The sequence below is a fragment of the Palaemon carinicauda genome, chromosome 15 (genome assembly GCF_036898095.1).
Source record: "Palaemon carinicauda isolate YSFRI2023 chromosome 15, ASM3689809v2, whole genome shotgun sequence".
Lineage (NCBI taxonomy): Eukaryota > Metazoa > Arthropoda > Malacostraca > Decapoda > Palaemonidae > Palaemon > Palaemon carinicauda.
In genome coordinates this window covers 75,933,098-75,956,695 of record NC_090739.1, presented here as the reverse complement: position 1 = coordinate 75,956,695, position 23,598 = coordinate 75,933,098, and the positions used below count along the sequence as shown (strand labels likewise).

At 40.3% G+C, this 23,598-nt stretch overlaps 1 protein-coding gene across 5 annotated transcripts in view; it reads left to right on the top strand.

Moving 5' to 3' along the window:
* LOC137654673 (high affinity copper uptake protein 1-like) overlaps positions 1-23,598 on the top strand; it is a 223,782-nt gene that overhangs the window by 5,986 nt on the left and 194,198 nt on the right. For 3 of the 5 annotated variants that reach the window (XM_068388534.1, XM_068388531.1, XM_068388536.1), the window contains exon 2: positions 19,734-19,812. In XM_068388534.1, the coding sequence (XP_068244635.1) occupies positions 19,737-19,812 (76 nt within the window). In that variant the 5' untranslated portion in view covers positions 19,734-19,736. Of the gene's footprint in view, positions 1-4,954; positions 4,986-5,066; positions 5,087-19,733; positions 19,813-23,598 lie in introns of those variants that run through there. The other 2 variants (XM_068388532.1, XM_068388535.1) reach the window with 2 other exon arrangements.

The following is a 23,598-nucleotide window of genomic DNA, read 5'->3' as shown; positions in this document are numbered from 1 at the left end:
CTTGGAACGTGGTTCCTGTATTGAGGTCCTTGAAAGACCTCCCTATGAACCTTTCAGGTTAAGAGTCTACATTCTGTAACCAATGATCCAGATCAATTGTTACTATGCCCAGTAAGGGGTTTGAGGTACTATCTTAAGCATACAGCAGCAACCCGATCTTGACTACCATCGTTGTTAGTTAGCTCAGGTAGAACTAAAAGGAGGATCACTAAAATCTCTGTTTCTGCCTGGATCCACAAGGTTATTGACTTAGTTATCATTCCTGAACATCCTCCAGCTAGTAAGCGTAGTGCTCATGATGTCAGGGATATCAGTACATCCCTGGCATTCAAACGCAACTTCTCCGTGTCGCAAGTTTTACAAGCAGCTGTCTGGAAATATCAAACTATGTTCACAGATCATTACTTACAAGAGGTGACCCATGGGAGACTCGATATGTTTTCTATTGGTCCTGTGGTGGCCGCTAAACAAGTGGATTACTGTAAAGTACTTCAGGCTCCTTATTGGACGGGTAGCTTTTGGTTGAAGGCATTGGTTACTCGGGTTAAGTCTGGGATGAATGAAAGTATGTCTAGCCTTTTTTCCATTCTTCATCTTCCCCTCTCTTGGGGAACAGCACCATGAGTCCCTATGCAAGCTGGCTTCAACTGCTGCAGGTAATAATCATTTCCCTGGTATAGTGTAGCGTAATATAATTTATGTTAATATACTTGTCAACGTCCCGAGGTAAACATTGGGAAACGTCTATTTTTATGTGTAAGATTCCTATTTAGAACATTCTTACTTAGACGTTCATATTCTATACAGTATCTCACATCGACTTTGCTCACGCCGCTATCATTCCCTTTCGTATTGATAAGCCAGGTGGCAAGGTTTCCCTCGATTATAGTCTACTACTGTACTGTACTAGGCAAACCCGGGTCAATGACTATGCTAGTAGTCGGACTTATCCACCCACCTAAGGGTGAGTCATCCATATATGAATAACTGAAGGTTTATTATTTTGTTGAAAAAATTACAAATTTGTATATAATTTGCATTTTTCTATAACTAATACAAACCTGGAGTTATTTAAACAAATTATCCCGCCATCACCTGTCCCCCAATAAGTCCTGCCTGCAAAGACAAAGTGAGTAGCTCAACAATCCGTGAGTATATATACAGGTGGCTGGTACCACCAGCCACCTCTACCCAGGCTCTGGGTAGGGTCGCCACTTCGCACGAAAAGTCTAATTGGTATCCTCAAGTGGCAAAAAGTCTCCTAACATTGTGAGGTTCCCTAATGATAGACCAGTTGGCAACAAGTCTCAAGAGGAAACTCCTCTTCTACTGCTCGTCAGTACCAGATCAGGCAGCAGCCCTCGATGACGCCCTTCAACATTCTTGGGATGACCTTGATGTTTATGCTCTTCTGCCATTCTGCCTCATCAGAAGAGTCATCAACAGGGATTTGAGCTTGCCAAATCTAAGGATGACTTTAGGGGCCCCTATAGCTCAGTTGTGGCAACATGCAGAATAATCCTCGGGCCTCCTGCATCTGCTCACTGAGGCACCAAGAGGGCTCCCTACACTTTCCAATCTACTCAGATAACCACAAAGAGACTATTCCTTCAAGTGATTCCATTGCTTCGTCTTCACGCCAGAAGGTTATCCGACAACCCCTTGGAAAGAAAGGCTTTCGAGACTGGGGACAAAAGAATGGCAGGATACCTCTGGGGAAATATCTGCTTAGTAGACCAGAGAAAGCATACTGTCCTTTCTGGTTGGTGTCATAGACAGGGTATTGCTCTCCTCAATGCCACTATTCCAACAATAGCGGAGCTCCTGATGTTCCTCATTGAGGAAAACTGTTCGGTATCGGTAGTGAAAAACTATCACTTAGCCTTAAGCCATGCTTTAAACTAAACGGAGTTAGCATTCCCTCCTCAACAGAATGGTCTCTCCTTGTACGGAATTCTGAGCACATCTGCCAGAGACAGATCACCTATTACATAGTTGAATACTAGACTCACTGAAGGAACACAGTCTTTGTCAAGTATCAGACCGTGACTTTTCCCAGAAGACGGTCTTTTTTCTTAGCTCTGTCCTCTACAAAGAGAGTCAACGAGCTATACAGTATGGTCTGTCCTATGACATCGCCCATTCACAAGAACGGGGGCAAAGGGCACTCTGATTCACCCTGGAATCACAGCAAAGACTCAAAATCTGGCTGGAGGTGATCCTTGAGTCAGGTCCTTCCAGATGGAGAGTCTGCATTCTGTAACAGATGATCCAGACCAACTGTTCTCTGTCCTTCGAGGAGGAAATGCTTTGAAAGAACCTCCAGAGCCCACCATCAGATCGGCAAGTTCTTGGTGAACACAAGGAGGACCAGTAGAAGATTACTAAGAACTCTGTCTTCCAAGATTAGACAGGAAATTGAGAGAAACATACATCCAGGCCCCTCGTCTTCCAGTCATTATTCCCGTGCTCTTGAAGCCAGGAGTGTCAGCACATTCTGAGCATTTAAAAGAATTTCTTGGTGATGGATGCAGATGTTACAAGAGGGCGTTTGAAAACGACAAACTGCGGCCACTGCCCACTACCTGCAAGACATAACCCACAGGAACCTGAATACATTTTTCTTAGGTCCTGTGATGGTTGCACAACACTGGTTCAATAACACCTTGGCTCCCTTGTAGGGCAAATAGCAGTTGGTTGATGGCAGATGTTACACCTGAGTAAGACTAGAGTGAATGTGTGTGTGACTGGCCACTTCCTATTTCATTCTCCCTTCTTGGAGCTCAGCATTCGATGAACTCTGCAAGCTGACCTCCTCTAACTACAGGTACCATGCTCTTTGTGTGACAGAAGACACAATACCACTGTCTGGTAATTTAGACTCCGGGGGAAGGGCCACTGGCCGCTTCCCCGCAACAGACTTACCTCGACCCCTACTCTGGGTAGGGGGAGAAGGTAGAGAAGCTCTATCCGATGGGACGCCGGGCGAGGCGAAGAGACGTTGGACTTCCTCGGGGACCGTCGAGAGGCTTTCTTCTTTTTCGTGCCGTAACGCACCCACTGCACTTCATTCCAGGACTCGCGCTCCGGACATGTGGCTGTAGGGGAACACACACTGCCCCTACACGACGAACACAAGGAGTGCGGGTCAACTTCGGGTTTTGAGAGAAAAGCGCCACACGATTTGCCGGCCATAGGCCCAGGGCAACGACGGGGCTGCTCCATAACGAACAAGTAATATACCACGAGACACAGGAACACAGAGGGAAAGGAAGGGAAGCACACAAGGGACCACGTGGGAACCGTGTGGGACACAAAGAGTCGCACTGGGTTAGAGAGAGAGCGTCGGTGTGTTAACGCCGACGCGACCAGAAACTTACTGAGGAGCAAGACCTGAGAAAGCATGCTCTCTGACCCCGGGTCATCTCTGGGCGCGTATCACTCCGCCAGAGATTACCCCGCATAGAGAACGGGAATAGGGTAAACTACACAAAATTCTGGTCGGATGGGAGGAGATCCCAGATACTCCTAAGAAAGTAGTTCGAGGTAAGTACTGTTAGCAAAAATACAAATTACTTCAAATTTGTGATATTTATGCACATTTGTTATGTCCCCATCCTCCATGCGAGGGGGAGTAGGGCAATGTCTAGGTTAAGTAAGGGATCTAGCTCCAAGTTTATGCTTACCTGGTTAAGTCGCATTGCTAAATTCTGCGCTAGCACCAATTGCCCAAGCCATCATCCTTTACAGATCACAAGGTGTCAGGATTCCCTCTAAACAACTCATACATAGCACAGAGGGATACCATGGGATAGTTGCCAGCCAGTTGGTTAAGGGACTTCCACCCACCATAAGGTGAGTCTCTGATGTAAAGAGCGTAAGGTTTGTATCTAGTGCTGGAACAAATGACTAATTTGTATTTTTCCTAACTAAACAAACCTGAAGCTCTTTACACATACTGGTCCCTCCATCACCTACCCCCAGAAGTATTGCCGCAATTGCAAAGTGACGGTGTTTACTTGTGCTTGTGTTAACCCCGCTACTTCCCCTCCCACTAACAAGCGGAGGGTAGTTACACCTCACAAAACTTCAATGGCTGGTTTCAGCTCTTGACGAAATAATGCTCGTATGTAAAAAGCGTTAGGTTTGTATACTTTAGTTAGGAAAAAAAAATTATTTTGAATTTGTCATAGAAATAATTGCTGTCTCTTATGCATTGATTTTGTAGTGGGTGGAGAATATAGCCAAAGGACTTGTAATCACAGTTTCAAGAAAATTCATTTATATATTTACTTAATAATTTTTTTTCTATAATCTGCACATGTTAAGAGTTAAATGAATTTGAAGCATATTAACCGTGTTTTTAAGACAAAATTTTTGTCTTTATAATGCTGTTTTTTTTTTTTTTTTGCACTTCTGGGATTGTTTTTGGTTCTGTAGCTCTGTATTGATTATGGTGGTGGCTATCATGTGGATAGATACATTAGAGTTTGAGTTTCAAAGTTCTTTTTATCTTGAATAAGTCACAGGAATAGATACATATGCTGTGAGTGAGTAAACATTATTAATAATAATGTTTTGGGACTTGAAACCAATACAAATTAAATAAGAGCACTTTGAATAGTAAGAAGCCCCATGTTGAAACCTAGTGAAATTCAGAGCCTTTAATGTGGCATTTCATGCACTTTTATGAAGTACTGTAGTTAATACCAATTAGTTAAATTTTTAGACACTCAGGGGGCCAAATTTATATTATGTTACTATGGTATTTTTTACAGTTTACTTAGTGGTAAACTGAATTGTTATCATGGTTATTTATAATACAGTATAAATTTTGTAAGTGCTAAGGAATGATATGTACTATGTGACTCCTCATAGTCCTATCTTATCAGATATACATTGAAACCTTTTCAGAAATAGATATGATGTGTACTTTACATATGATAACATTAGTTAGTGGAGAAGCCCAGGAGAATACACACACAGTTAGTAATTGAATTTTACTTTATATCTAAGAATTTCATACTCTCAGTTTGGATAGACGTATAGTTGGAACAACATACATTATTAGTTGGTATAGTAAAGTGTATGTTTAAATTCTTAAAAATTGTCTGTGAAGTGCCCAGGCATTGTGAGTGTATTTGGCTTCGTGAATTTTCGATCTGTCTAGTTGATACTATTTACTGTTGAATAATGAATTCCATAGGAAGTTCTATGACTTATGTTTAAATCTTTCTTATTTAAGGGAAAAATTATTTTCTTGTATTATACTCTGATACTACAGAATAATGCACTAAATTACTATACAGTATTAATTAATACAGTACAACCATTAAGTATAGTTATGTGAAACATTATCAAGTGTATATTTTGAAAACAAACTGGTACATATTATATAGTTACCAGTACTTATAAATGCACATTATATTTATTTTCATATTTAGTAATAGGTAGCGAGTGGTAACGATGAAGTCACTGGCATAAGGGTAACGGATTGGTTTTTAGGCGATAGACAAGATGTCTTTTTCAGCTTCAATTCCTGATGCTTGGCGCCTGATCTTACTGGAATTAGTATGGGCCGGCAGAGGTAACTTTCCTTAGTTAGATAGACACTGCATATCACAAGGAACTGGCTATCCTTTGATGAATCTAGCCAATAAATTCTTTATGGATTTAGTCAGTCTATGGAAAGAGAAAATGACAGAATGGTCCCCATTCTGGCGTAGCGAGGTGCTAAGAATCTACCAATTTAGATACAGTACTAAACAAAAATTGAAAATTGGTACTTGGAATGTTAGAACCGTGAATCAAATTGGGAAGTTACAGCAAGTGGAGAAGGAATTTATGAAATATAGTTTGAATATCTATGAATTTATGAAATATAGTTTGAATATCTTGGTTGTAAGTGAAACACGTAAGGGGATAGGCAAGGAAAGCTTAGACCATGATAATATATATATATATATATATATATATATATATATATACATATATATATATGTATATGTGTATATATATATATATGTATATATATATATATATATATATATATATATATATATACATACATATATATATATATATATATATATATATATATATATATGTATGTATGTATATGTATATATATATAAATATATATATATATATATATATATATACATACATATATATATATATATATATATATATATATATATATATATATATATATATATGTATATGTATGTATATGTATATATATATAAATATATATATATGTAAATATATATACTATGTATATGTATATATATATATATATATATATATATATATATATATATATATATATTATTATTATTATTACTTGCTAACTTACAACCCAGTTGGAAAAGCAGGATGCTATAAGCCCAGGGACCCCAACAGGGAAAATAGCTCAGTGAGGAAAGGAAAAAAGGAAAAATAAAACATTTTAAGAATAGCAACAACATTAAAATAAATATTTCCTATATAAACTATAAAGATTATAACAAAACAAGAAAGAGAGAAATTAGATTGAATAGCGTGCCCGAGTGTACCCTCAAGCAAGAGAACTCTAACCCAAGACAGTGGAAAACCATGGTACAGAGGCTATGACACTACCCAAGACTAGAGAACACTGGTTTGATTTTGGAGTGTCCTTCTCCTAGGAGAGCTGCTTACCACAGCTAAAGAGTCTCTTCTACCCTTACCAAGAGGAAAGTAGCCACTGAACTATTACAGTGCAGTAGTTAACCCCTTGGGTAAAGACATTTTTTTTTAGTAATCTCAGTGTTGTCAGGTGTATGAGGAGAGAGGAGAATCTGTAAAGAATATGCCAGACTATTTGGTGTATGTGTAGGCAAAGGGAAAGTGAACTGTAACCAGAGATAAAGATCCAATGTAGTACTGTCTGGCCAGTCAAAGGACCCCATAACTCTAGCGGTAGTATCTCAACGGGTGGCTACTGCCCTGGCCAACCTACTACCTACTATATATATAGATATATAGATAAATAGATAGATACATACATATACATATACAGTATATATATATATATATATATATATATATATATATATATATATATACAGTGAACCCTCGTTTATCGCGGTAGATAGGTTCCAGACGCGGCCGCGATAGGTGAAAATCCGCGAAGTAGTGACACCATATTTATCTATTTATTCAACATGTATATTCAGACTTTTAAAACCTTCCCTTGTACGTAGTACTGTTAACAAACTACCCTTTAATGTACAGAACACTTAATGCATGTACTACAGTACCCTAAACTAAAACAGGCACAAATATTAAAGGCGATTTTATATCATGCGTTTCCTAAACACGCTAAAAAGCACGATAAAAAATGGCAACCAATGTTTTGTTTACATTTATCTCTGATCATAATGAAGAAACAAACTGGAGGTAGAGCTTTGCTTATTACCCAGACATATTTCCCATACTTTTCCCTTAGAACTACATCACATCTTCCTACTTTAGATATATACCGTATATATATATATATATATATATATATATATATATATATATATATATATATATATATGTATATATATATATATATATATATATATATATATATATATATGTGTGTGTGTATATATATATATATATATATATATATATATGTGTGTGTATATATATATATATATATATATATATATATATATATATATATATATATATATATATATATTTATATATATATATATATATATATATATATATATATATATATATATATATATATATATATATATATATATATATATATGTGTGTGTATATATATATATATATATATATATATATATATATATATTTATATGTATACACATATACATACCTACATATATACATACATACATATATACATACATACATATATACATAAATACATGCATACATATATATATATATATATTATATATTACTGTATATATATGGGTTATGGAAAAAATCCGCGAAGTGGTGAATCCGCTATGGTCGAACCGCGAAGTAGCGAGGGTTCACTGTATATATATATATAGATAGATAGATATATATATACACACAATTATATATACACTTATATATATATATGTATACTATATATATATATATATATATGTACTGTATATATATGTATATTGTGTATATATATATATATATATATATATATATATATATATATATATATATATATATATATATATATATATATATATATATATATATATATATATATAAATAATCATCATCATCATCATCATCATCATCTCCTACGCCTATTGACGCAAAGGGCCTCGGTTAGATTTCACCAGTCGTCTCTCTCTTGAGCTTTTAATTCAATACTTCTCCATTCATCATCTCCTACTTCGTGCTTTATAGTCCTAAGACATGTAGGGCTGGGTCTTCCAATTCTTCTAGTGCCTTGTGGAGCCCAGTTAAACGTTTGGTGTACTAATCTCTCTTGGGGAGTGCGAAGAGCATGCTCAAACCATCTCCATCTACCCCTCATCGTGATCTCATCCACATATGGTACTCGAGTAATCTCTCATAGTTTCATTTCTAATCATGTCCTGCCTTTTAACTCCCAATATTCTTCTGAGGACTTTATTCTCAAATCTATTAAATCTATTGGAGATTGTTTCATTGTCATTCCATGAGTCATGTCCAAAGAGTAACACCGATCTCACTAAACTGATATATAGTCTGATTTTTATATGAAATTTTGGGCGTTTTGATTTCCAAATTATACTTATCTTAGCCATTGTCTGGTTTGCTTTTTGCAATCTTTCACTGAACTCTAATTCTAAAGACCCTGTTTTGGAGATCATTGTTCCTAAGTACTTAAATGATTCTACTTCATTAATCCCTTCTCCTTCCAATGATATTTCATCTTCCATTGTATACTCTGTTCTCATCATCTCTGTCTTTCTTCTCTTTATCTTCAGCCCCACCTCACGTGATATTTCATGCATTATGGTAAGCAAGCATTGCAAATCCTGTGGTGTTCTGCTAAGAAGGACAGCATCAGCATACTCTAGGTCTGCTAAATTCTTATCACCAATCCAGTCCAATCATTCTCCACCATCTCTGACTGTTCTACACATTACAAAGTCCATGTGGAGGATAAACAACATAGGTGACAACACATTCCCTTGGAGTACTTTGCTGTTCACTTGAAATTCACTTGATAAGACTCAATTAACATTAACTTTGCACTTGCTATGCTCATGAACTGACTAAATCAAATTTACATATTTAAGAGGAATTCCATAATAACGCAGGACTCTCCACAAAATTGGCCGGTGCACACTGTCAAAGGCTTTTTCATAGTCCACAAATACCATCAAAAGGGCATTTCTATATTCTACGCATTGCTGTATAACATGTCTCAAAATGAAACTTTGGTCAGTGCAACTTCTACCTTTTACTAAATCCTGCTTGTTCATCTTTCAGTTTTTCATCAATCTTTCTCTCCAGTCTTTTAAGAATAAGCATACTATATATTTTCATAACAACTGACGTAAGTGTTAGGCCTCTGTAATTATTGCAATCAGTCGGTCTCCCTTTTTAGCTATTTTCACCATCAATCATAACTCCCATTCATCAGGTTTTGCCTCTTCATGCCACATTCTACAAAATAATCTTGTAAGTAGTCTTGGAGTCACTTCATTTTCGGCCATTATCATCTCGGCAGTTATTCCATCGTATCCAGGGGCTTTCCATCTCTTTAGTTTTTTGAGGATAGCTTCGACTTCAAACACTGAATTCATTCATAGGCACATCAAGGTCTTTACCAGCTTCAGGTATATCAATCAAATTATTCCTTTCATATGTCCTATTCATAACCTTACTAAAGTGTTCCATCCAACGTTGTCTTTCTTCATCTTCTGTTGTTATAACAGAGCCATCTCTCTTTTTGATGGGTATATGCTTCTTCTTCTTCTTTGCCCCAGTCGAGATTTCATTAATAATTCTATGAGCAATTCTCACACCATAGCCACTTCCTGAATTCATAGCTTTGTTGGCCTCATCTGCTTTACTGTCTAAATACTCTCTCCAGTCATTCTGGCTTTTCATTTGACCTCACTGTCAATACTGGAATACTTAGCATACTCTACCTTGTAATTTTCATTACTTCCTCGAAAACTTTCAACAATCAATTTCTGTCTTTGTCTCCTTGGTATAGTATCCCAAGTATCATTCGATATCCATGGCTTTCTCCTTGTAACTGTTTGTCCCAAGACTTCACTACCAACTGACTGATATATGTTCTTAATATCACACCATTCTTCATTAATTGTCTGTTCTTCGTCTCTTTAAGTCTCTAAGACTGCAAATTGATTCCTACATTCAATTGCAAATGTTTCTCTGTGCTCTTCCTCTAGAAGCTTAGTTGTATCAAACCTAGGTATCTATCTGTCTTTCTGTTGGGTGCTTTCAGTTTTAATTTCAGTGTGGCAATGAGGAGCTGGTTATCACTACCAATATCTGCACCTCTATAGCTTCTTGCATTTCTCAGAGTCCTCCTCTCTTTATTGATGGTAATGTGATCTATCTGATTTTTGTAATTGCCACATAGTGTGAAGTCCATGTATACTTGTGGATGTTCTTATGTTGGAACAGAGTACCTCCAATGACAAGATTGTTTGCTGAACAGAAACTTATGAAATGTGCTCCATCTTCATTTGCAACTTCGCCAAAACCCTCGACACCCATCACGTTTTCTGTCCCTTGATTATTTCTTCCAACTTATGCATTGAAGTCGCCAATCACAATTTTCAATATTAAACTTAGCCGGTGATTATATAAGCTGCAACTCTGTTGCTCGACAGAAAACTCTACGTTAAAAATCCGCCAGCGATCGCTATGCAGGTAGGGGGTGTACTACAACAGCGCCATCTGTCGTGCAGGTACTCAGTACTCAATGTAAACACAGAACTCAATTTTCTCTCTGTCGGGCTACCGGCAAGACCTACTAATTCGCTGTGCTAACTGGATTTGTTTTCACAACTATTGGTGAAGTACACTATTCTAGTTTTGAGCTTTCGCTATGCAGGTGTTTTATCTTCATCTCAAAACTTGAACTCGTTTTGGATAGATTTAATTATGGTGACAAAGATAGTATGGACTTTCTTTCACTTTTAAATGGCCGACCCTTCCCTTAGACGGAAGTATGTTTAGGCTTTTAGTAATTATATCACGTTATAGATTTTCCTCTATATATTTTATATCTCTCCGCCTTTATTAGGCCTCTTCGATTAACTTTCCATTTATTATAAACATATAAAGATAATTTTAATGTTTTGTTTATATAGAACTTTCCTGAGAGTAGGCGGTCCTAACTTGGAAACCGAAGTTAATCAACGTTGAGCCCTTTATATCGTAATTAGCTTTTAAAGAGCTAAGGATTTAAAACTTTTTAAATGTAATATTTTATGAAAGATTTTCTTTGATAGTCTTCGTACTGTTTTCAAAGATGAACTAACGTTTAGTTTTTTATGCTACGCAGTTGTTGACGTTCAGGACGTTCAACATGCGCTCTATCGTTACGATAGAGAGAGAGTGTATCACGGTTTCACTTTGCAGTAAGAGTACGTAAATCGATTCTGACGTTTTGTTCATTCTTTCTTAGCTTAAATGTTTTAAATTCTAATTTAAAAGAACTTTTTATTTGAAAAACCTTTCAGTTTTTTCCTTTAGTCAAATAACATGTTTTTTTGACGATATATAATTGGGCTCTTCTCTTAGGTGCGAAATCAAGAGAGAAAGAGAGAGAGAGATAGAGACGGAGGGAGAGAGAGGCGAGTAAACGTTCCGTTCAAGCGGGTAACGTTGTTCTCGTGTTACTCTCGTCCCTAGTCTCTGTACGGGGAGGAAGGATAAAACGTTTTTAGGTTTTTATTCTCGTCCCCAGGCTATGTGCGGTGAGAGATTGAAAACGTAGTTATATGAACTAGTGTTTAGTCTCTTTCCCAGCCACTGATTTTTCTTTTTATCTTAAAATATGTTTTCTGTTTTTTGCTGGTATTATGAGCTTGCATTATACGACTAATTTCGCAATTACTACCTTTTAATGAAGGGTAGAATTGCGTGTTTCAGGTAGAAATAAGTGCAAAACAGAAAATCGAAGTGATAAAGTGATATACGCAAAGTGTTACAGTGTTGCGTCCGAGGCGCAAAGTGTTACAGTGTTGCGTCCGAGGGTTCGTCTGTTCGTGCCTGTCGTCCTCCCAGTCCGGGACCTCTTGCAAGCTCCCAAGCCCGGGGGAGAAGTAATGTCGTACGACCAAAGGGTTCGAGAGGCTTTAATCAGCGAACAGACGTTCCCTCCGTGGTTTCGGGCGTATCTACCCAAGATCGCCCCACCCACACAAAGACGAGAGAGCCCATTTATTCCTCGTCTGCGGAAGAGGTTTCTCGTAAGAAACCATGGACCAAGGTCTCGCAGCTTCTTAAGCGCAAGTCGGTCCCTTCCGCGCAAGTCCAACGGCCCAGTTGTAGCCACTGGGTCAGTTCGGACTCGCTGCAGTCTTCCGACGACTGCTCACCTCCTAAGAGAGGCAAAGCGGTACCGCATCAGGCAGTCACACCGTCTGTTGCCGCACCTGCTCCTGTAGACCCTAAGTGGTCTTTTCTGCAGACCATGCAGTCTCAGTTAACGTCATTGATGCAGGACTTTCGTGCGGAGAAGGTTGACACTGCACCAACCTCTAGCCTACAACCAACCACGGTTGTGCGTCCTGTGGACGCTGAGGCGACCTTCTGCCGCACTCCAGCTGAGAGAGTCCTGCCACCCATGCGTTCCAGTGTACCCTGCCAGCCGCATGTTGACGTTCAGCGATGCACGGAACCTTCCGTTGACGTTTGCGAGGTACAACAACAGTCTAAGTTGTTTTGTTTTGACGCGGTGCGTCAACCTCCGCATTCTAGAGTTGTTTTGACTGCTCAGTCTAGGCAGTCAAAGCAGTCTCGAGTGGACGCTGTACGTCCTCACGCACCTGTTGTGGTTGACAGTTCAGTTGTTGACAGTTCACAGACTGTCAAGCAGTTACATGACGTTGCGTTCTGGTCCGCTACTAATGCACCAGTGAGAGACTCAGCTTTTATCGGACAAGGTTCCTGTAGATGAGGAAGTTGCTGTTCTCCCTCCTACTGATATTCCCTTGAGGACTCTGTCAGATGGAGAGGAGCCTTAAGCTGCTTAGCCTCCTATGGACTTTAATTAAATCATGATGATTTTTTTAAGGATCTTCGTCCGGATCTTGTAACTGCTGCTCCTCGTTCGCCTAAACGTCAGAACTTACACTAGGCCTAGCTACTTCGAAGCCGTTGTTTTTAAGCTAGTGCTCTCTCGCTCTCCTAGAGAGCGTTACGTTGGCTAGGCGACTGGTTTTTTCACCAGGAGGAGTTTGGGGGATACAGCCTTTGCTTTCCCTTCTTTTAAACTGGTTTATAGAGCGAGAGTCTGATATGACACGAGAGAAGTTCTCGGCTTGGGAGTTCATGCCTCTGCCCAGATAGACTTCTCAATTCTGGTAGACTCTCCCTGACGCCTAGCCAGGAGACGCTCCAAGTTGTTTACAGGTCAACTTCTCAGCTGTTGTCGAGCCTTTGAAGTTTTGCTGTACTATTATGTCACTCATAACAAGGCTTTCAGGGATGGTAAACGGTTCCGCCTCAGTCGCTAACCCCGTCTGTTGCCACACCTGCTCCCGTAGACCCTAAATGGGCTTTGCTGCAAGACATGCAGTCCAAGCTTGCGTCCTTGATAGAGGACTTAAATACGGAGAAGAACCTTCTGGCCAACAACCTTCCAACCGGTCGGTTGTGCGCCCTGTTGACGCTGAGGTAACCTACTCGCGTCTGCCAGTTGAGGTGGTTCCTCCACCGATGCGACCCAGTGTGGGTTGCCAGCCGCACGTTGACGTTAAACGACGCTCGGAGGTGGTTGTTGACGTTCAGGACGTTCAACAACCAGCAGAGGTGACTTGTTGTGACGCAGTGCGTCAACCTCAGCAACCCGATAGGGTGTTGACTGCACAACCCAGACGGTCTAGACAGTTTCGGGTTGACGCTGTACTTCCTCGCGCACCCATGGTTGTTGACAGTTCACAGACTGTGCAGCAGTTCCATGATATTGCGTCCGGCTCCGTCACGCATCCACCAGTGCTACCGGATTCAGCGAGTCAGACGTTGCCCACTCCGTTGCCGTTTCCTCATCAGTTTCGGATGAGGAACCCTCTGATGAGGACGTTGCTGAACAAGATGATCAGCCCCCAGCCCTGCCATCCATTCAGAAGATGCTGAAGAAGGAACGCTGCTCAGTCAGGCTGTGGATGAGTCTGGTAGGGACGCTGTCATCCGTGGATCAATTTGTGTCACTAGGAAGACTACACCTCCGTCCTCTTCTATACCATCTAGCTTTTCACTGGAAAAAGGACAAGACGCTAGAAGCGGTCTCGATCCCGGTTTCCGAAAAGATGAAGTCTTGTCTGACTTGGTGAAAGGACTATATCAACCTAAGAGAGGGTCTTCCCCTGACTGTTCAGACTCCCAACCACGTTCTCTTCTCGGACGCATCGGACGTAGGCTGGGGTGCGACATTAGACGGTCGGGAATGCTCGGGATTATGGAACTCGAGTCAAAGGACAATGCATTTCAACTGCAAGGAGCTACTGGCAGTACGTCTGGCCTGGAAAAGCTTCAGGTCTCTCCTTCAAGGCAAAGTGGTGGAGGTGAACTCGGACAACACCACGGCTTTGGCGTACATCTCCAAGCAAGGAGGGACCTACTCTCTGACGTTGTACGAGATCGCAAGGGACCTCCTCACCTGGTCAAAAGGTCTAGACATATCACTAGTAACGAGGTTCATCCAAGGCAACTTGAATGTCATGGCAGATTGTCTCAGTCGGAAGGGACAAATAATTCCAACAGAATGGACCCTCCACAAGGATGTATGCAAGAGACTTTGGGCCACCTGGGGCCAGCCAACCATAGATCTCTTCGCAACCTCGATGACCAAGAGGCTCCCAATATTTTGCTCACCAATCCCGGACCCAGCAGCAGTTCATTTAGATGCCTTTCTCCTAGATTGGTCACATCTAGATCTATATGCATTCCCTCCGTTCAAGATTGTCAACAAGGTACTGCAGAAGTTCGCCTCTCACGAAGGGACAAGGTTGACGCTAGTTGCTTCCCTCTGGCCCGCGAGAGAATGGTTCACCGAGGTACTTCGATGGCTAGTAGACGTTCCCAGAACACTTCCCCTAAGGGTGGACCTTCTACGTCAGCCACACGTAAAGAAGGTACACCAAGGCCTCCACGCTCTTCGTCTGACTGCCTTCAGACTATCGAAAGACTCTCGAGAGCTAGAGGCTTTTCGAAGGAGGCAGCCAGAGCCATTGCTAGAGCAAGGAGAACATCCACCCTTAGAGTCTACCAATCGAAGTGGGAAATCTTCCGAAACTGGTGCAAGTCAGTATCCGTATCCTCGACCAGTACCTTTGTAACTCAAATAGCTGACTTCCTCTTACTTCTGAGGAAAGAACGATCTCTTTCAGCTCCCACTATCAAGGGTTACAGAAGCATGTTGGCATCAGTCTTCCGTCACAGAGGCTTAGATCTTTCCAACAATAAAGATCTACAGGACCTCCTTAAGTCTTTTGAGACCACGAAGGAGCGTCGTTTGGTTACACCTGGTTGGAATTTAGACGTGGTACTAAGATTCCTTATGTCAGACAGGTTCGAACCGCTACAATCAGCCTCCCTGAAAGATCTCACCTTAAAGACTCTTTTCCTGGTATGCTTAGCCACAGCTAAAAGAGTCAGTGAGATTCATGCCTTCAGCAAGAACATCGGATTCTCATCCGAAACGGCTACATGTTCTACAACTTGGTTTTCTAGCCAAAAACGAGCTGCCTTCTCGGCCTTGGCCAATATCGTTCGATATTCCAAACTTATCGTATGGTTGGAAATGAACTAGAAAGAGTCTTATGCCCTGTAAGAGCTCTTAAGTTCTATTTAAAACGAACTAAACCTTTACGAGGCCCGTCTGAAGCTTTATGGTGTTCAGTTAAGAAACCATCTTTGCCTATGTCAAAGAATGCTTTATCCTATTTTATCAGACTGTTAATACGAGAAGCTCATTCCCATCTGAATGAGGAAGACCAAGCTTTGCTGAAGGTAAGGACACACGAAGTTAGAGCTGTCGCAACTTCCGTGGCCTTTAAACAAAATAGATCTCTGCAAAGTATAATCGACGCAACCTATTGGAAAAGCAAGTCAGTGTTCGCGTCTTTTTATCTTAAGAATGTCCAGTCTCTTTACGAGAACTGCTACACTCTGGGACCATTCGTAGCAACGAGTGCAGTAGTGGGTGAGGGCTCAACCACTACAATTCCCTAATTCCATAACCTTTTTAATCTTTCTCTTGAAATGTTTTTTATTGTTGTTTTTGGGTTGTCCGGAAGGCTAAGAAGCCTTTCGCATCCTGGTTGATTTGGCGGGTGGTCAAATTCTTTTCTTGAGAAGCGCCTAGATTAGAGGTTTTGATGAGGTCCTGTAGTATGGGTTGCAACCCTTGATACTTCAGCTCCTAGGGGTCGCTCAGCATCCTAAGAGGATCGCGAGGCTCCGTAAGGAAGACGTACTTTAAAAGGCAGAGTAATTGTTCAAGTCGACTTCCTTACCAGGTACTTATTTATTTTATGTTTGTTATTTTGAATAACTGCTAAAATGAAATAAAAAATCCTTAGCTCATAATAATGTAAACAATTATTGCTGGTCTCTACCCACCCCCCTGGGTGTGAATCAGCGTATATAATCACCGGCTAAGTTTAATATTGAAAAATGTTATTTTTATAATAAAATAAATTTTTGAATATACTTACCCGGTGATTATATATTAAAGGACCCTCCCTTCCTCCCCAATAGAGACCCAGTGGACCGAGGAGAAAATTGAGTTCTGTGTTTACATTGAGTACTGAGTACCTGCACGACAGATGGCGCTGTTGTAGTACACCCCCTACCTGCATAGCGATCGCTGGCGGATTTTTAACGTAGAGTTTTCTGTCGAGCAACAGAGTTGCAGCTTATATAATCACCGGGTAAGTATATTCAAAAATTTATTTTATCATAAAAATAACATTTTTCATATCTCTCAGGGATCTCATCTAGTATCCTCTGTAGTTCTTCATAGTACTGTATTCATCTTTCCTTTCTTCAGGGGAATCATTTGTTGGGGCACTGCTTTGATTTGAACTTTGCTACTACCAATCTACTATTTACAGCTCTCTACTCGGTTAATGCCTTTTCTGCTCTTAGTGTCATCATCATTCCTACCCCTTCTTTTCCAGCTTCATCTGATCCTCTTGAGTAAATATATATATTCCCTTGGTCTAAAGTTTCCTTACAATGTGTTTCACTTAGGGCCAAGATATCCAAACTATATTTCATAAATTCACTTTCCACTTGCTGTAACTTCCCAATCTGATTCATGGTTCTAACATTCCAGTTTTCAATTTTTCTTTAGTATTTATAAACTGGGAGATTCTTGCACCCCGCTACGCCCGGGACTGGGGGCCATTCTTTCATCTTCTCTATCCATGACTGACTAAATCCATAGAGGGTTCATTGGCTAGATACATCAAAGAATAGCCAGTTCCTTGTGTTGCCCAGTGCCTATCTAGCTAAGGCAAGTGACCCCTGCCAGTCCATACTAATTCTAGTAAGATCAACCGCCAGGCATCAGGAGTAGAAGCCGAAGAGACTGTTTGTCCATTGCCTTGAATCTATCCATCACCCTGCTGCCAGTGACTTCATCGAGATTTAGGGGAGCATATCCTCCACACATAAAGCTCTCATTACTCCACCAAGTTGCTCATCCCCTTACACGAGTAAAACAATTGGCGAACATGGATTGCTAAGGTATACCGCCTAGCACGCTATATATATATATATATATATATATATATATATATATATATATATATATATATATATATATATATATATATATATATATATATATATATATATATATATATATATATATATATATATATATACATACATACATACATACACCAAGGCACTTCCTCTAATTTTGGGGGGTAGCTGACATCGAACAAATGAAACAAAAAAGGGGACCTCTCCTCTCTACGTTCCTCCCATATGTATATATATATATATATATATATATATATATATATATACAGTATATATATATATATATATATATATATATATATATATATATATATATATATATATATATATATATATATATATATATATATATATATATATATATATATATATATATCAACCACAATAGCATGTGATACCAAATTCTATCTTGGAAATATATATCCCTGGAATTCATTTATTGTAATAGTTTTTGGTTGGGCAGAGATTTGAACCCCTGCCTATTTAGCCGAAACTGTGCCTGCGAGGACTCTACCAACTGAGCTATCAAGAGAGAAATAAATTTTTGACAAGTCACTGTACCTATTCCAATTAAATTCATGAATCTATTCTTAAACTTGAAATAAATCCATCTCCACTATGATAGCTCATTTGTGAATTTGCAACACGTGCTTATTTATGAGGAATACGTATCACTAACACTCGTGATTTCAATCAATGTAAATATCAACCACAATAGCATTTAATACAGAATTCTATCTTGGGAATACATATCCACAGGAATTCATTTATGGTATTGATTGAAATCATGAGTGTTAGTGATATATACTCATCATAAATAACCACGTGTTGCAAACTCACAATTCAGCTATTATGGTGGAGAAGGGTTTATTTCAAGTCTATGAACAGATTTCTGAATTTGATAAGAATAGGTAAAGTGTCTTGTCATAAACTTATATCTCTCTTGATAGCTCAGTTGATAGAGTCCTCGCAGGCAGGGTTTCGGCTGAATATGCAGGGGTTCGAATCTCTGCCCAGCCAGAAGCTATTACCATAAATGAATTCCAGTTGATATACATTCCCAAGATAGAATTCGGTATTAAATGCTATTGAGGTTGATATTTACAATGATTGAAATCAGGAGTGTTAGTGATATATATTCATCATAGATAACCACGTGTTGCAGACTCAAAATTCAGCTATCATAGTGGAGAAGGGTTTATTTTGAAGTCTAAGGACAGATTCCTGAATTGGACAGGAATAGGTATGATGACTTATCATAAACTTAATCTCTCTTGATAGCTTAGTTCGTAGAGTCCTCGCCGGCATGGTTTCGGCTGAATATGCAGGGGTTTAAATCTCTGCCCAGTCAGAAGCTATTATCATAAATGAATTCCTTTGGATATATATTACCAAGATAGAATTCGGTATTAAATGCTATTGTGGTTTTACATTGACTGAAATCAGAAGTGTTAGTGATATAGGCCTATATTCATCATAAATAACCACATGTTGCAAACTCACAATTCAGCTATCATAGTGGAGATGGGTTCATTTCAAGTCAATGAACAGATTCCAGAATTTAACAAGATTGTTAGATAATTTCAGATGTGTTTACCACAAGCAATAAGTACATTTCGTATTATTAGTACAAGTATTATAATTAGTTATTCTGTTATGATATTTATTCAAAAAATAACAAAGTTCAAGGTTTTTTTTTTTTTTTTTTTTTTTTTGCATTTGGTGCAATTTTGAGCACTGTATTGAAATTATTTCTGTGATTTTCTATTTTTTCTTGCAGAAAATGCATATGAGCTATTACCTCTCATCAACAGTATATGACTTCTTTTTCAAAGGAGCCAATATCACCACAACATGGGGTAAGTTTTGTTCTACTTTAACTGTGAAGCCAAAAGCATTCTATTGAATATTGATGAATTTTTACTATGTTCATTGAGGTTATTGTTCTTTGCTTCATTTACATATCTTGAGAAGTCTTATGTATTGGTTGTGTGTAATGTTTACTTGTTTAAAGTTAACTTCTTAAAATATCCTATAACTTAATGGTTCATATCAGCATTTTCCCCACCTCAAGATGAAAAACAATTGCATGACTTATTTGGCGACTACTGTTCCTTATTAGATACTACTTTCAGCTAAGTTGACATTATTAGCCATCATCCAAGTACTGTATATCCATAATGGGATGATTCCCTTGTTAGCTGTCTGATTGTATTGTGTACTATATAAAAGTTCCATCTACTGTAATGTATCATGTGATTTAACAATTTGGTATTGTCCATTTTTGCATTTTACTTATCTTAGCATTTCTTTGTTTTGTTAGTTTTTTTTTGGAAAGGTATCTTATTATTTAAATGAATCTTACCCGGTGGCCGTTATGCTTTAATCATCAAAGCCACTGGATTTTAGACCATTAGAAATAAATCATATCTCTCTCATTCTCCCGACTCCCCCTCCTCTGTGATACCCAGTAGACCCGATGAGTATCGCTTGGGCAAACACAATCAGCTATTATACCTAAGAACTACAGTATATATAATTATTGTCGAGCACATTGTTTGGAAGGGCCTCTTCTGCTCTTGACTTGATTTTAGATAGAAATGGGTTTGTCATCTGGATTTAAAGTATGTATAATTCAGAAGGTTCCTAAGTATTTAAAAAAAATATATGGTAGAAGAATTTAAGGTACTACAAGAGTTAGTGAGTGGTAAATAATGTTGCGGACGACAGTGGGATTGTTAATAGGGTTTTTAGTTTGGGGCTGTTGGTAAGAAGGGAAAGTCTTCACTCCTTGGCATCTCACAACTGTATAGGCTCTTCTGCATTTAGTCTAGTGAGTAAGGAATTAAATTAATTCCCTTATCAAGGCATGGTTTTGTTATGAATTTAGTGGTTAGATGAGATTCAGGGTGATATTTTTATTTTTGTTATCAAAATCAATCTGCTTTTATATGAAGCAGTTATATAAAGTGACATAATATACACCATGCTCTCCTGCCAGTTATACAAATGCTGGTGTTAAATTTGTTATTTTTTCCAACACTAAAATTTACGTAATTTTTGTTCCGTCACTACATATAAACCAACACTATTTATAGGGGTAATACTTTCGTTGAAGCTAAAAGACGATCCATTAGATTTTTAGCGAGGGTTAACTATCTGCCTGCTAGTTTGCGAGGGATTGGTGGGGTTGGGGGATAGTAGCTACCCCTCTCACTCACGCACTTGGGCTGTGAGCCTCACTGCTTCTGGCTTGGGTGGAGATCGGTTGTTACTGTGCTTCCCTTCACCAATTTTTGACTTGCCTTTATTACTCTTTTTTGCCTTTTCTTTACAGTGTGTATGCGTGCATCTTCTTACCATTAGTATGCAGACTTGCCCAGGACCTGAGGACCACTCTTGTGGAACTTTTATATTCTCGGTAGACACGAATCCTCACCGTTTATGTCCTGTCTATAGAGGGCAATGGAGTGATAGTAATAACACTTGTTCGGAATGTTGGGAGTGGTCTGCCTCCCAGCGGAAAAAGTGGCTGATGGTGCTTCTTCCCCTAGCAAAGTGGCCCCGCCTCTCCTCCAGGGCAATCCTTCATCTTTTTTTATATTTTTCAGGTGTGCCTGTCCCTAGGATTGACCGGCCCTCCTTTGAAGGAGGTTCTGTTTCAGCTCTTTCAACTGGGTGCTGAGAGATAACGTACTTCCTCTTTGGAAGTGGATCCGTTGACCTTGCTGAGCATAGACCTTAACGACCTTGAGGACTCTTCTTTAGCCCTGACTGTTGATTCCAGTCCTGCCTCATCCCCCGCTGCTACCGCCGTTGCCGAGGACTACACTCCTGCCCCTCTCCAATTATCCTTCGGGGGCGGAGCAAAGTCCGAGACATTTCTCTCCTACGAGTGGTCACCTCTCTCGTTCATAAGGGAGAACCCCCAAAGAGACACCTATTCAGAGGCTTACCTGAGACCAGCCAGCTGGTCAGCCCTCCCCTGCGGAGGCTTGTCCTCACCGGCAATGAACTCGTAGAGTTCGTGGGCCTCCTCGTCTCCTCAGATGTTATCCTTTGCCTCTGGCGAAGAGATGTCTGTTTGGTTCTTCACCATTTGCTGAATGATCCCCTTCGGAGTATCGTTAAGGCCCTCGCCGTTCGACCTCCTCAGCACTTGGCTTCGCCTAGAGACCGTCAGTCTAACAAGTCTCGCCGTTCGCCATCTGGTCCTCGACCTTCACCTGTATCACCGGACTCTCCTCGAACTCGCCGTTTGTCAGTCCAACACTCCTTGCTGACTGCTCGCCAATGAACTGCTGTTTGTGGTTTGCCAATTGTTTCCAGTCACCCAGCTCCTTGTCCTCACCGGCAAGGAACTCGTAGAGTTCGTGGCCCTCCTCGTCGCCTCAGACTTTATCCTTTGCCTCTGGTGAAGAGATGTTTGTTTGGCTCTTCACTATCTACTGCTGAATAATCCCCGTCAGAGTATCGTCAAAGACCTCGCCATTCGACCTCCTTAGCACTGGGTTTGGTATAGACCGTAAGTCTAACGAGTTTCGCCGTTTGCCATCTGGTTCCCGACCTTAGCCTGTTTCACCGGAGTCCTCGAACTTGCCGTTCGTCAGTCCAACACTCTTTGCCGACTGCTCGCCAATGAACTGCTGTTTGTGGTTTGCCAATTGTTTCCAGTCATCCAACTCCTCGTCACTCGCCCGCTTGTCATCGACCAGCTGTTCGCTGTGCTGTTCGCTGTTTGCCAACAGTTCGCGGTTCGCCAATGACTCGTCACTCCCCAACAGTTCACCGCTCACCGACGATTCATCATTCTCTGACGTCTCGCTGTTCACCAGCTCACCATCGGCTTTCGACTGCATGTCAGTCACCGTCGGCTTGTCATTCGCTAGCGACTTGCCATTATCCGTCAAACGCTGCCCCTCATCCATTAGTCCCTCGCTGCTCGCCATTTGCCAACTTGCTGATCCCCTGAATGATTGGCAGGTGTGTGGCATTCACCGACTGCTCGTCGATCGTCGACCTCTCGGCGCTATCCCACTTACCATTCATCAGCAGCTCGTCAAGTGGCAACCTCTCGTCACTCCTGTGACTCGCGATCATTCGCCAATTATCCAGTGTTCACCAGAACCTCAGTAGTTTCCTGACCATCGTCATTGCTCGCCAGAACGGCACTGTTCTAAGGAACGTTGTTGTTCGCATGAGAGGCGATCATCACACAAGCTTTCTCCTTCACGAGCCTCCAGGCGCTCACCGGAGTTTAGGCATTCGCCTTCTCACCGTTCACCCTCTCCCTGTTCTCCTGCCTGCAAATGCAGGACATTGGGTTCTCCTGGGAGATCAGGACAAGACAGGAACTTTCCCCCAACGATCTCCTCTTCGGGAAGATCAGATGTTCAAGGCTCCTAAAGAACCGGCATCTTGACCAGTTGGAGGAAACTTCAAAACTGTAGACTCCCGCCAGGTCGTCATCGATCTCAGGCAAGGCTCCCTTGCAGAAACCCTCTTTATCGATCCTCTCAGGATCTTTCAGCCAGCGTCACAGTGGGTCAGGAACTGTGGTTTGGAGCCCTGGTGAGGGCTGTCCATCAGGCTTTTGTAGCAGGCGTTCCCCCGATTCATCCATCGGGAACACCCGGGTTAATTAT